This window comes from Pipistrellus kuhlii, unplaced genomic scaffold (assembly GCF_014108245.1).
Source record: "Pipistrellus kuhlii isolate mPipKuh1 unplaced genomic scaffold, mPipKuh1.p scaffold_m20_p_7, whole genome shotgun sequence".
Classification (NCBI taxonomy): Eukaryota; Metazoa; Chordata; class Mammalia; order Chiroptera; family Vespertilionidae; genus Pipistrellus; species Pipistrellus kuhlii.
Window position 1 is genome coordinate 26,981,936 of NW_023425573.1, and position 14,554 is coordinate 26,996,489.

At 44.2% G+C, this 14,554-nt stretch overlaps 1 protein-coding gene and 1 long non-coding RNA gene across 2 annotated transcripts in view; both read left to right on the forward strand.

Moving 5' to 3' along the window:
- The window catches only part of TRPM8 (transient receptor potential cation channel subfamily M member 8), a 42,837-nt gene extending 38,430 nt beyond the window's left edge, over window positions 1-4,407 (forward strand). The window contains exons 20-21 of the mRNA XM_036421732.2: window positions 3,218-3,317; window positions 4,356-4,407. Of these exons, the coding sequence (XP_036277625.2) occupies window positions 3,218-3,317; window positions 4,356-4,407 (152 nt within the window). The remainder of the gene's footprint in view (window positions 1-3,217; window positions 3,318-4,355) is intronic.
- A 2,620-nt stretch (window positions 4,408-7,027) lies between these two features.
- Window positions 7,028-11,610, forward strand: LOC123651646. Its single transcript, XR_006740493.1, has 2 exons — window positions 7,028-7,122; window positions 9,555-11,610. It is a non-coding gene; the product is annotated as an uncharacterized LOC123651646 (long non-coding RNA).
- The last annotated feature ends 2,944 nt before the right edge of the window (window positions 11,611-14,554 follow it).

A 14,554-nucleotide genomic window follows, 5' to 3' on the forward strand; every position in this document is an offset into this window, starting at 1 on the left:
AAGTCACGGATGAGTGTCTACAGGCCCCCAGGGAAGGCTGTGGGGATAGCCTACACTACATGTGTCAAACACAAGGCCCGCAGGCCAAATCCGTCCCGCCAGGCCTTGCAATGTGGCCCGCACCACGCTGTCATCACTGCACTCCGCTGCGTTTCCATCACAATGACAGTTTATGACTGTTCAGTAAACCATTCGGCCCGCGATTTAAGCTGGATTTTAGATTTTGGCCCCTTCTCTGATTGAGTTCGACACCCCTAGCCTACACCTTCAGGTTGGGAGGCAAATGAATTGCCAACCAGAGACTCTGGCCACAAGTTCTATATATTTTTCCTGAATGGTTCCAGAGAAAAAACAAGCAGCGGTTGAAAGGTGCAGGGAGAAAGGTCTGGACTCTGTGTGGATCAAATACAACGTCTAACAATTAGTGCTATCTGGAAAAAAACTGGATAGCTGCGTGAGCTAGCGAATGCCTCGTCACTAGTGGGATTCTGCTTGTGGAGGAGTGGATGAGGGGCTACAAAGGGTGAAGGTCCGCTCTCCTAACATGCACTGTGCATCACTCCAAGTTCAGTAGGACTGGGAAACTGAGAAGCCAGCAAATGGATAGGAGCTTCAGCTTGAGGAAGCAAACAGGTCAGAAATGACCCGGTTAACCTGCACCTGTCTCCCCTGTGGGCCCTGGGAGAGTGATGATCTTACAAGTGTGAGCCGTGGACACTCTCTAAATAGTTCTTACTCTCGGGAAGGAATAAAGAAGGGGGAATGGGAGACGCCCAAAGGACGGGATGCTTTCTACACACAGTGCAGTGATGACTGGAGGGAGCCAAACTTTGAACTCATCACCGGCTCATTTGTTCCTCCTTAGAAACCTCTAAGTCCAGAACCTGCAGTGTTCTATGGGTGCCACAGCCTCTCATGGTAATTTGTTTCCTAAACTTACTTTGCATTTGCCTCCAATGGTGGGAAAGCCATGGAATTTAAGCTTGAAATTGCTCTTCTTTGGAGAAAAATGCAAGGTTTTTCAAGTAACTTTCAGAAAAGGTGGGACTCAAATTTGCATTTTTGGTGACATATTTAATTAAAAAAAGTATGCTACTCAGTAATTGTATTTTTATACAAGTTGTTTGTCATGATTAAAAAGTAATCCATATTCATTAATAGGACATTAGAAAAATATAAAAAAGCACAAATGAGAAAGAGCCAGGGCACATGTAACCCACCACCCAGTGTTAAATATTGTTAATATACTGACATTTATTCTATTATTCTGTCTGGGAGTATGATAATTTGATATGTGCATATACATTCATAATTTAATTTGTTCATTTATCTAATAATACATCACGACTATTTTTCAAATTCATAAATAAAAATCTGCATGACAATTTTAATTGGAATGTTCCAATATCAATGTATCATAATTAATTTTACCAATCTCTTGTTAACTATGTAGATTTTTGTCTTCTTTATTATCATATACTATTATGATAAACAGCTCTATGCATTCATTTTTTAGCACATCATTTTTTCCCCCTTTGGAATTATTTCTATAAGAGAAGTTTCTAGATGTTGAAGTTTTCAGATTTTGTCTGGGCCCCACTTAGCTCCACCCCCTGAGGCCGTACAGATTTCCCAGCCCCTGGGAAGCCTGTTTATCTCCCTCTTTGCCAGAACAAGTCATTATTGAAGACCTGGCTACTTCTCTGGGCTGGTTGGTGAAAATGCTATGTCATAATCCCACCAGTGAAATACTGATAAAGTTGAGCCATTTTTTCTTGGTTATTTGTCATTTCTGCTCTGGCCACCTGCATGCAGGAGTGCCTTGTCCTTTCTGTACTGATTTATAAAGCCCACCTCTCAGGCTCCTCCATACATTTTAGTTAGAGGAAAAGACATTGGAAATGATGCTGTTAGGAAAAATACGATGGAAAGAGATTAAGTTAGGAGTTATTTTCTAAAGTGAATACCATTTAAAAATGAATCTTGCGAGGGGTGGGGGGGGGGAAGGGAAAGATGAGATAAGTAAAGAAAAGAAATAAATGCGTATTTGCTGTGTAGGGTTGGCTTTAAAACCATCACTTGCATTTTGGCTGTCTTTGACTCCCAATGAATTATTTTTAAATTCAGGAAGATTATACAATTCTCCCTAAACTCTCACATGTTGAGGAACAGATTTACAGGTAAAAACTAAGTGCATTTGTTCCAAGCGGACACCTGTGTGAACATGCAAGGGTGGCAGTCCATGGCACTGGAATGTGAAGCACAGGTGACATGTTTCTCCATTCTCTCGCTTGCCTGCTGTCTGAAAGGTGAGGCACTGCAGGAAGCTGAGCTAAGACTGTGGAAACATGCCCCAGGCCCATGGAGCAGCACACCCCCGCTGCCCACGGAGGAAAAGATAAGACCTGAGAAAGATAATACCTGGGTGCAGACATCACAGCTCGACGGGGTGGCAATGTCAGACCTTATTTGCCTCTCCTTCAAAATTCCTATCCCTGACTTAGGTTGGGGGCAGACAACCCATTAGTAATTATCTCTCTCTATATATAAAAGTGACTGTTTGACCAGTAGCTATGATGCCCACTGATCACGGTGGGGGGGGGGGGGGGGGGAGAGGGGAAGGAGGAGGTTAGGGATGGGGGAGGAGGAGGAGGGGCATAAACGCTCAATGTACAGGCACGGAAACATAGAACAGACTGATGAATCTCAGAGGGAAGGGGAAGGGGGAAGGGTGGGGAGAGATTAACCAAAGATCTTATATGCATAATGGCCTAAGGGGTCCTGGATTGCAAGAGGGTGTAGGCCAGACTGAGGGACCCCACTGGTGCATGAATTCATGCACTGGGCCTCTAGATAGTTTAACAGGATGATCTAGGTAGCATTTTTATGTCATCAAAATGAAGAGGAGCACAATGAAACGAAAACCAAATTCACTAGTGAAATGATTATGCTAAGTCACAAACTACCGAGACAGGCTTTGGGTCGTCGCTCTCTGTTTAGAATGGAGATTGCATTCCTATTTCATGCCGGCAGAGAAATTCATCAATATTCATCTCTCTGCGGCTGTCACTAGTAAGTAACATTGGTCAGATCAGCCTGCCCAGGATGAATTGGATTCTCCTGGTACCAGCATCACCAAAACACATAGCAGGTGTTGATTCAGGTGCAAGGGTCAAATGAAACAATTTGAATGTTTTTCTTTGTCTCATTATTCAAGGTTTCAAAAATGAGGACAACGAGACTCTGGCATGGGAGGGCGTCATGAAAGAAAATTACCTTGTCAAGACCAACACGAAAGCCAACGACGCCTCAGAGGAGTATGTCCATCCTTGGTTTCTGCTCTGCAAGGTGCTCTGTGTACCCAGCTGGCAGAATGTAGGCAGCTGACTTGAGAGGCTCTGTAGAGAGAAGTTACATCTGAGAGCAATTGCCCAGGCAGTTGTGGATGACAAACAGTAAATGTGGAGTCAGCTTTGCAAGGAGGAGCAAACCACCAGCCTGCTGTTCTGATTGCCCTTCTAGGCCCTGGGGCAGGAGTATTTGGAGTCTGCAGGGCAGGGCCCTAGAACCTGGTGACAAGAGTGTAGGCCCCTCTGCCATGGCTGCAGAGATGGGTTCCGGGAAGACCCTCAGGTAACAGGCAATGGGCATCACCAGGCAGGTGCCACAGAGGTAGTTCTGGGATGGAGTAGAGCATTAGAAGATGGAAAACCATTTGGGTGATGTGTTGCAGACTATCCCTGAGAATTCTGGACATCCTTTATGGATCACATGCAGCAGTTATAAATGTCCCGTAGAACTAGCTAAGCCACTGAGTCCACAGATGGTCCACAAATCATGTGCTATGCAGGGCTATCAGGAGCGTGCCTTTCTTATCATGTGAGCTACATGGGTTATGGTCACATGACACAAATACTAAGCACTCCAAACACACATCAAAATTCACTCTTACAAAAATGAGTAAATCTAGGCAGCACATGAATCCCATGTGTGAGCCTCAGCACAACCATGGGGGAGCATGGGACATGTGCTCTTTCTCTCTGAGTGACAAAGCAGACGCCCCAAGCTTTCTCCATTTCCAGGGTCTGAGACTTCAGAAGGGAGGGATGGATCTTATGGGTCACTTCCACCACTCCCTCCCCATGGGTAGCGTCTATTTGCTGCACTCCTAGCTGGGGTGAGAGTGGAATTCTGCTTCGTGTAGGGAGAACATTTAAAAAGATAACTACAGCTGACGTTGGTTTAGTTGGAAATGCAAATGATCCGTATTTCTGTATTTTTCTCTTTAAAAGACTGAAAAATGGAGCCTAATAGCCCTTTCTCAATCTTTCTCTCTCTCTCTCCTCTCCTTGAAGAATGAGGCATCGGTTTAGACAGCTGGATGCAAAGGTATCGTTTTGTTTATAGTTTGAGAAATATTTTCATCTCTTACCTTTGAGCTTCCAGCAAGAGGCCAGTGGTCATGGTCCAAAATTAGAGAAGTTTATTTTTTAAAAAGCAGATGTGGCTCTGTTCATACTCAGCTTCCCTGTGTAACATTCCCTGGGTGCTGGAGTGAACTTGAGTCTCAGATGCACGAATACACATGTGAGCATTAGGCACAGGGAGAGCAGGCCTGGCCCTGGCATGATAGCCCCTCCACCAGGGTATTGGTCAAAGCAGCCCAGGCCAGCCTGGCTTCAGGTCAGGGAGGAGAAAACCGCTGCTTGCTGAGGGGCAGTATGTGTGTGCAGGGAGAAAGGACCTTTGGAGATATGCTATTATAGCAATGTATCTTATTACAGCCACTCGTTCTCATGTTGTATTGTTGCTAATTTTTAATTGAGGGCCAGGAAGACTCCTAACTTATTAGAGATGAGTATTGCACACAAATGATCATGCTTAAATGTAGATCATGTTTATACCAGAGAGATCAGAAAATATGTAAAGAATATTGAGATAATGTATGAAAGGAGCAATAGGGGATCATATTCTAAGACTATTTCCATTAGACAGGTGCAATATGTACTATATAGAAAACCTTATATGATATATTCGCCTTTCTATATTAAGTATTTATAGTTAAATATATTGTCTGCTGCTTCTATGCTTAGCACAAAGCACATAGAATTTAGTGAGCACCTGCCATGTGCTGGCATGGGGCTGAGGGTCATCAAGGCAGACCTGGCCCCTGGCTCCGTGCCCAGACCCTTGTTCAGTGGGAGCATTTGCAGGCTGACTTGTGCAGCATGGGATTGTGGGAACAATTTCCTATGCGGTATTCTCATGCATTCCAGATTGCTGGTTTGGGGAATACAGGAGCTAGGGGCTTTTCTAGGTGTTGTGTTCGTTGAGAAAACAGGCAGTTTTTGTTGTTGTGTTGTGCTATTTTTCTTGTGGATTCACTTGGGTGTCTTTGGCAGGAGCTGACTGAAAGGGGGGGTTGGGCTGAAGCTTCAGAAGCCACTCCTCAGTGCTGACCTCAGACCCTGCTCTGAGGCATAGAATGGCCAGGATGAGGCAACCATGGGCAGGGCAGAGCCTCGGGCCTCCTGGACACCCGCTGGGTCTGGGCAGAGGTCATCTCAGGCACTGGATAAGCTGACCTGACTCCCAGGGACCAGGGAGACCTTCCCACCAGTGAGGGTCTGGGCAGGGGCACCGTCAGAGGGGACAATGGACCCGAACAGTGGAGGTCGTGGGAGGTGGGGGCTCAGGGAGTCGTATATCATGAAATCATATTGAAGGCTGTTTACCCACATGTGCCAGCCAGGAGTCTCCGGGCACCTCAGCAAAGTGCTTGTAGATTCTGTCTCCTTAGCATTCCCCTGGCTATGTAGCTCACCCCCTTTGCTGGTTCTGCAAGAAGTCCACCTAGGCCATGCATTCTGTAGGTTTGGGAAGAAATAGACAGGTCCCAGGGAAGATTCAAACCTCACAGCACACAGCTGTCCTCACCCATGAGGTTTACTACCTCTCCCCTCTTGTCTTGTTTCCCTGGCCCCCTCTCTTGTTTATTCCCTCCTCTATTTTCTACTCCTCCTCTTCTGAGTCTCCATTTCATGCAGATAAAATTTAGGGAGCATCAACTGTTTCTTTAGTAAGCTCTTTGAGCCTTACCCCCTACTTTAAACAGCTTATTAGAGCCATTCAACCATCAATAAACGCAGAGTTCTCCTCAAAGCCCCTCTTGTGAATAAAGAATCTCTTCACCTTACTGCTATACCAGAAAACAAGGGCACAGATACCTGTAAGTCTGTAAGTAGGGATCTTACTCCACCTTTCTTATGTCAGGGAGCCACTAACCCTTACAGTTTCTTTAAAATAGAAAGTTAAATGAAGAGATTATTACTGAACATAAACCCAAGTTAAACACAGATCTTCCCTGAGTGAGTGATGTAGCAACCAACTGTACACAAATTATGTCTGTAACTTTTACCAGGTGCACAATGATGGCATATAATTTCAAGTGAGATTTGTGCATTTTGTGAAATAAACTTATGAAATATGCATGTATCAAACATAATTTTATTATGCCTTTCACAGAAATTGTTTTACCACTTATCCTGTTTAGGTTTTTGTTTTTGTTTTTGTATGTTTGTTTTTTATGAAGAGGGACAGTTTTCAAAAACTGGATTTATTGGTATTACATATTATTTTTATTAGTATTATTCACATATCAAAGCACAACTTTATTGGTATCTTATAACTGTATTTGTTGTGTATAACATTATTTCTAAATATTATAAATATTATTTCTCTGTGTTGTTAAAATCTATTATTTCTATGTAGGAACCACTAGTGATTTGCATTTGAGTTAAACTAATGCTCACCAATGCAAATGGTCATCTGCTAGTGGTGTGAGTTCGGAAAGTAAGCAGTGGACAGGGTCTGAAATATCACATCCCTTGCTGTCCCATTCCAGGCATGCACCACACGCACTCATAGTCAAATCTATTTCACGGAAAAGCTGTAGAGTGGTAATTTAAAATTCAGAGTTGGAAAATTGATCTTAACACCATTTCTTTTTCTCCCACCACTACCCTCCAAGATTAATGACCTCAAGGGTCTTCTGAAAGAGATTGCTAATAAAATCAAATAAAACTCATGAACCGTAATGGAGAAAATTCTAATAAGAACAAGGTAAGTCATTTTAATGGATTTTTTTTGCTCTAAAAATGAACATATATTAAGACTAATTCAAAATTATGATCTTTTTCTCAGTTATTTTATTTTCATATATTGTCAGATTAGAAAATAATGTGTTATGTAAAAAACGTAAACAATATTGGGTTATAGGAAGGAGAAACCCCTGGTCACACTTCCTGAGCTGGCTTCGCTTTCAGGCCAGAGGGTGCCACAGCCAGCAGCGGGCACTTGTACTCTTCCGGATGTTTTAAAAGCACTGGCAACCCAGACAGCTATTTCGGTATTCAATGAATCAAGGTCACACTGTTCTGAGACTTGGCATTTTCCCCCTTTTTTATCTCTATATCACGGATGTCTTTACAGATTAGTGCCTAAAAGTGCACCTCCTTGTCATGACCCATCATTTATGTTTGCTGCTGTGGGACATGCAAATGTCTGTGTCTTGTTTGTTTTGCTATCAGCAAATATATATTGATCACCTTTTACTACCAAGCATGTTCTAGTAAGGCATTCAATATTTTTTTAGGAATAAACATGAAATTTGATTAACTGGCCAAGTTGAATCTCTCTGGTCTTCCCCTTGGCTTTCATTATGGTTTTCCATTATCTGTCCAGATTCTGAAATCAGTGCTTAAAATGGTGTTGGGGACACAAAGACCTAGGAAAAAAGCAATGGGCATTCCATTTGAGTAGATTTTGTTCTTGAGAAAGTGAATTGTAAAGAATGAAAATCCACAGACTCACTTCCCTCCCTTCCCTCCCTCCTTTCCTCTTTTCATCCCTACCTCCCTTTCTCCCTTCCCTTAATATTTATGAAGTGCCTACTAAGTGCTGAGAGAACTGAACCAGGACCTGTGCTGAGGCACAGACACTGAGTCCTGCCTACACATTAAGTCCACTGTAGAATTTCTATCCACTGAGTGACCATCAGGTCTCTTTCAATATATCTGGACACTCAGTACTTTTCCTTAAGTTCTGACAACTGTAGATCATGTTAACAAACCCTCTATTAGGGGGACTTCGTTGGAATAAGATTAATGCATATTAATCTTGGGTATAGCCTCCCAAGTTGCTCAAGAAAAGAAACTGCATGTTTAGGAAGAACATATTTCAACTCTTTCATAATGGTGTTAAATGAAAATAGTATTTTACCTTATGATAAATTATAATTTGAGTTTTGGAACATTTGTCATTTTGTTTAAGATATGATCTGATATATTTTTTAAAATCAGGAAGAGATAAAATAATTATAATAATTTTTTAAAACCATAGAGGTGAATTAATCAGAAAAGGTTCCAAGATGAGACATATATATCCATATCCATATCTTACAACCCTGATCTCCACATCTCTTATTCTTTTCCAAACGTGTTGACTGTGAGTAAAATGAGAAAACAGATGGGCTTCTTGTGAACATGCCCTTATTACTTAATGAATGGCTGTGACTTGGGAGAAGGACTTCCCTTCATTTCCGGGTGACCCTCCATGAAGGATTAAGATTATTGAGGAAACAGAGGACTCATTCATTCTTGACCACTGTGTCTTTTGGAACAATGAATTGGGTGTGTCCAGTTTTTTGGTAGTCTCTTTTCTCTGGATATAAGATCCATCTTCATTTTGGTTTGATATCTGTCTGACATATCCTAAGGCATTCACTGAAAATGCAGTTTTCTAGGCAACCAGCTACATGCTGTAAAATGTGATTCTTCCTGTGTCTCCTTGGTATGTATCTCTCTCTCCTGAAGGGTGACAGTAACTCTCCTTGGGCAGGGACAGGGAAGAGAAAGCCAACCCAGGTGGGGGTGATCTGACAAGTAGAGATAGGACAGGAGCAGACACTTAGGGGCAGGTCTTTACCCATCGGTTCATCTGGGCTCTTCCTTCCTGAACTCCAGTGACTCAGGATGAAATAGCAGACAGTTGCATGTATATTTCTTTCTCCTGCACTGAGGTTGAAAGAAAGTAAGACCCAAGGTGAGAGGAAAGCCATTTGTTTTCTCATGGCTTTGTACTTAGGACCTGAGGATCCCAGGAGGGATGGTCACTGGAAATTGATTAATCCCCACATAATAATCCATTGGTTCTTGCATTTGCTACACTGAAATTCTAGCTCAGTGAAAGAACTTGACGTTCCTTTGGGAGTCATCATAAAACATCATTTTGAAAATTACCACAGTTCTTAACTTTATTGCCAATGCATCCTTTTATTTATGCAGAAACTGCATAGCAGATACAGTACTTGGGGACTTCCTGCATCATCACCCAGACAGAGGGAGCCTGGCCATTTGGCCCTGCCCTCACTGGCAAAGTGGCAAAATTTGTACCAACAACCAGTGTATTACCAATGTATATGGAAGCAAATTGTAACCTGAGAATGTAAGTGGGGAATTCATTCTCCACACAGTGTTCTTTCTTTGTTCCCACAGACCTCTGAGTGGAAAAGACACAAGGAGGCTGAAGAACCCCTTGGTTACTGAATGAGAACTGCTCAGCTGGGGGTTTTGAGCACCTGTGTGCTTGAACCTGAAGATGAGACGTGTGATGAACTTCACTGGAGAAGGTGGAGATGAAGGAAGACCACCTCTATAGTGCTCCCCTGAAGGCTGCCTGTTACCTCAGGGCCAGCACTTGCTATTATTGATGGTTTCAAAGTCTGCTCTCTCTTCTGCCTGTACTCCCCCCTTGGCCATGCCTGTCCTAGGAGAACATGCCTCCTCAGAATAGTAGCCTGGCCATGCTTTCCTTCGTTGATCTCCAATCAGTTCTCCATTATTTTCCTTTTTGTATCATGTGACTAATTCGTTGGCATATTGTGAAAATCTCCCAAATCAGGTCACATTTTAAAACATGCCGTTGCAGGAAGACCCCACTCTTCCCAGGAGAAACTTTCCTCGCCTCATTCAGCTTTTTATCTCAAAGGCGTGGCAAACCTGCACCCTTTCCCCTCACTTACCTGAAGCTCCAGCCAAAGGAAGCACCCCATTCCTGACAATGTGCAAATCACCCCAAAATGGAGCTTTGAGAGGCACCTCTGCTTTTCATTGGGTGCTTCTCTCTCTCCTCTTATATATTATTTTTCCATTAAAAATAACTCATGGGAATTATAGAAAATTTAGACTACATGAAAAAGTAGGAAAGATATAAATAATCCCACTACCTAAAGATAATCATTGCTACCATTTCAGGAGGCTTCTCCATGTCTGTTCCTATGCATGTTTTCTCTCTCTCTTAAAATTTTACATAATGTCATTATGCCATATACACAATTTCATATAAGCTTTTATCAAAGATGTCTTCTTATAGTTGTGGCCTTCTTAAACACTACATCAATAATGGCAAATATTCAGCCTCTAATGAGCCCCACAGGCTTGGTCACCGAAGGCTGGCTCCAGTAGGTCAGTGGGTTGAGCATCTCTGTGCGTGAATCTCGCTGCCACTGTGGAAATTTCCCACGGCTCGATCCCACAAATATGTATTAATGATCAAACCACTTACAAGGCTTTTTCATAAATGCACAGCAAATAGGAATTATTAACTTGAGTAGAAGATAGGAGATATGTGAACCTAGAGCTCTTAACATAAAATATATTTAATCTTTAGGAAGAAGCCAATGTGCTTATTTAAATATTACTCATGGTGAAGGCATTGGTAGAGAATTGGTGAGAATATCTTATTGAACAGGCCTGGTCCCAGCTTTCTCTGGAACAGGTGGTATCGTCACCCCAAAGAGATGGGCTGGCAGTACATAAGGCAATTCCAAATGCCCATAGTTAGTTTTCTCAGCTTTGAATAGAGCTATAAACTCAGTGGCCAAAGAAGAAAATCTTAGAAGGAAGCTATTAAAAGATAATCTAATTAGAAAAACTACAAAAGCATGAACCAAACGAACAAAACAAAACAAAACTGCTTTCCTTTTGTCTAGGCAGCATACTTAAAATGACTCCTCACAGCATTCATGCTGCCTGCAGGAAGGAGCACAAATAACAGGATTTGTGCTTCAATCCCATTAATGGCCTAAAAGGGAATCTTTGTCAATAGGGTCGATCAATTCAGGGCTTTGGACACTGGAAATAGATGGGATCAAATTTACATGACAAACACTGTCAATGAATGGCATTTTGGAGATTTCTCTGAGAGAGAATGCCACTTCCATTTCACCATGGCAACCAGAACCTCTGCTTTTTTTCTGAAGCCACAGAGAGGAGGCTTATGTCATCTCCACACTAACCGGAACAATAAAGCACACAGCACTGCATACGATCGTGCAGAGAGGACCCACAGTCCCAGGCCCATACCCTCAGTTCAAGTAGGAACTTTGAATAAAATCAGTACATTAAATTGAAAACCTCCCAGAAGACAAAATTGAGCACAACTCTTGGCTGATCCCCTTAAATTAAGCACATGTCCATATTTTCATATTTCCACTGGCTGTGTTTTTGTTAGTTTAACACAGGCCTATGTGTGTATCACCATCAGCAGCTAGTGAAGGTCTCTGTTGACACTGATATCAGTGCTTGCTCAATGCTCAGAATTCACTCGCATTTGTGAGAGAGGGGTGTTTGTTGTAGCTTGTGTTTTTGCAGGGCCAGTCTGTTTGTTTGTTTTTTGTTGTTTTTCTCTCTTTTTTTTTTGCATAAAGAAGTCATTCTTTTCGGTGTTGCTCATGAAAATAGCGCAGGTATTGAAGTACCTCTTATCCAAGGTGCTGTCTGTGTGGTTTTAAAAGCGCCCTGTGTACCTGTCCACAGCCACTGATAGTCCAGCTTGGTTTCAATGAGTGGGTTAATGAATTAAATAATGGAAGAATTGTCATGTGTTGTTCTTGTCATTTTTTGAGAGTGAAACAAAGAGAATTCCTCAGTTTGTTCAGGTTTATTTCTGTAGGGACTTGGTTCTGGTGACTGGAGCTGACTTCTCAAAGAAGAGGGCTTGAGTGAATGCAAGCCATGGCCCCCGTGGCTGTGGGTCCTGCCAGCATGACTGGGTTTGCCATGGCCCACCTTTTGTCGCCCTGATTAGACTCCCACCTGTAGCCCAAGGTCTCCAGCTTCACTGACCCAGAGCCACGCCCCCACCCCACCCCCCATGCATTCCTGGCTATTGAGACAACAGAGGTCTCCTGCAGGCTCACAACAGGTGATGCCCCTTGTGCCCAGCCCCAGGCGATGATGAAGCTGGTCCATCATCACTGAAGCAGGGTCCCCCTGCTCTTAGGCCACATTTGCTTCACGGAGAGTTGGGGACCTCTGTGTGTCATTCCTCCCACCCACCCTGCTTCTTCTCTGTCCTCTTGGGACTGAACCTTGTGGTCGTCATGGATACACTCCCTGCCCAAGCCTCTGTTTCAAAAACAAAAAGCTCAGAACTGGGGCTCCCAGCCGTGCTGGATATGGGAGGTGATCCCAGTCAAGGCACGAGTAGATGAGCCCTTATTCTCTGAAGATGGACATTGTTGGGAAAAACAGCCTTAGGTGGCCTCTCCAGGCACTGCTCAGACCTGAGCAGACACTACTGAGGCACAGTTGGTTTAGAGTCAAGCTGGGGCTTTGGGGGCTGCATGAACACATTCATAGCATCCTTTTATAAACATTCCCCCTACCGAGCTCTTTTTTGACAGGAGGAATTTCCTGTCTAGTAGGTGCTGTGCCAGGATTCAGGACTATGGGACCCGCAGTGGGTTTTCTGACAGGTTGCAGGGCCGGGACTCAGAACCGTGGGGCACAGTGGCTGCTGAGAATCCCAGCTTTGCTGTTTGCTTTACTAGTCTTTGTCGTGCTGAATTTTGAGGTGGGGGATGGTGTTTGCAATGATTTTGTATCGATGAAAGGGAAACTCCAGTGCTCATTTGCCTTCTTGCTTTCAAGTAAGTATGCAGGAGCTATGAATGCTCCAAGCCCTGACTCCCCAGGCCTGTGGTCACTCTGGCCCCCAGGAGGCTAGAAGCCAGGAGTCCCTGTCCCTGCCTCCTCCATCCTCTTTTCCCCTAAATGTCTCCCCCTTTCACTCCAGCGCTGGCAAATGGCTCTGATGTCTGGTCAGTTTTTCTTGGAGATGAGTGATGGATAAAAGAGAAACTGGCCTGTGGGTTGATGGGGAGAGCTTTCGCCTCCAATTTCACTGCTCATGTCCTCCAGACAAGCCTGATTGAAGTAATACCACTGCAAAATGGAAATCACCCCCGGCTCCCTCTGCTTTGCCGGAATCTGCCGCACTTGGGGATTATTCCAGAAACAGGCTTCCTTGCAAACCTCGCTGTCAGCTTCGTTCAGGTGGATAAGGCAATTTAATGGAGCTGAGCCACGTGCCTTCAGCGACCCAGAACGGAAGACATTGGGGAGTTCCCAGCTCTGGGCGGGGGCAAGGGGGAAGGGTCGAGGGAGGGGGGGCAGGACTTCTGCACCCCTCGGGTTTCCCTGACAGCCCACCTCCCCAGGGAGGCCCAGGCACCGCACATCAGCCTCCTCTGCTCCCTGGGAGACCCCCGCCCCTCACATCAGACCTTGGCGTCTCAGGAGGCAGGAGGATTTCCTTCCACAGGAGAGTTGTTTCCAGGCTGGGAGGATGATTTTCCTTCCACTCCACTCTGCCTTCCAACCCCAGAATCCTGGACATGGTCCCTGCTTTTTTAAGGTTTCCGCTTCGGATCCTCCTGTCACTGACAGTGTCTCTCCCCAGTAAAGAGAGGGGAGGCATTCCTGTTCCAACAGGGAGCACATTTGACTTGGATGGAGCACTTTGCGCTCAGAGAAGGAAGAAGCATTCCCTTTCACGGAGCACCTGCCTCTGTCCCCGGTGCCCAGATTAATTCTGGGTCCTCGTGTTCTCAGTGGACACCCGCAGGTGAGAGTGTCCGTCCCTATATAGCTCTCACTAGAGAAAGGACAAGTGGAACTAACCCACTGCCCAGGCTGTGCCCTCTGAGTTGCTAGATTTTGCCATCCCTGGCCGAGCTCACCTGTGCTCAGAACACCCGCGGGTCTTTTCCTGGCCATTTGGGTCACGGGGTATTTCTGTGAATGGGACAGGGACTCAGGGACAGACATGAAATGATGGTAGTAGCGATTTTCCTCCTCCCACCAGCTGCCTGGGAAGATTCTGGCTTGGTTCACACGCCACTAGTTCTGGTGGGGTTGATTCTGGTGGTGGGATTATTAAGGAAACTTATTTTTTGCCAAATAGATATAAGCAAAACGTTGTGTGTCACCTTTAGACATTGTCCTTAAAGAGAAGAGGCTCTTCCTTCTTTGTTCTTTCCTTAAGCAAATTGCATGAAACAAATTGTGATGGCTGGAGCTCCAGCAGCCGTTTTGGACCATAATGGCAAGAATATCTTGAAGGAATCTAGGTTCCTGGTACCTGGGGAGTCATCAAATAACACTGGGATGCTTATCATTACACTTTTTTTTTTTTAATGTGAGAAATAAGC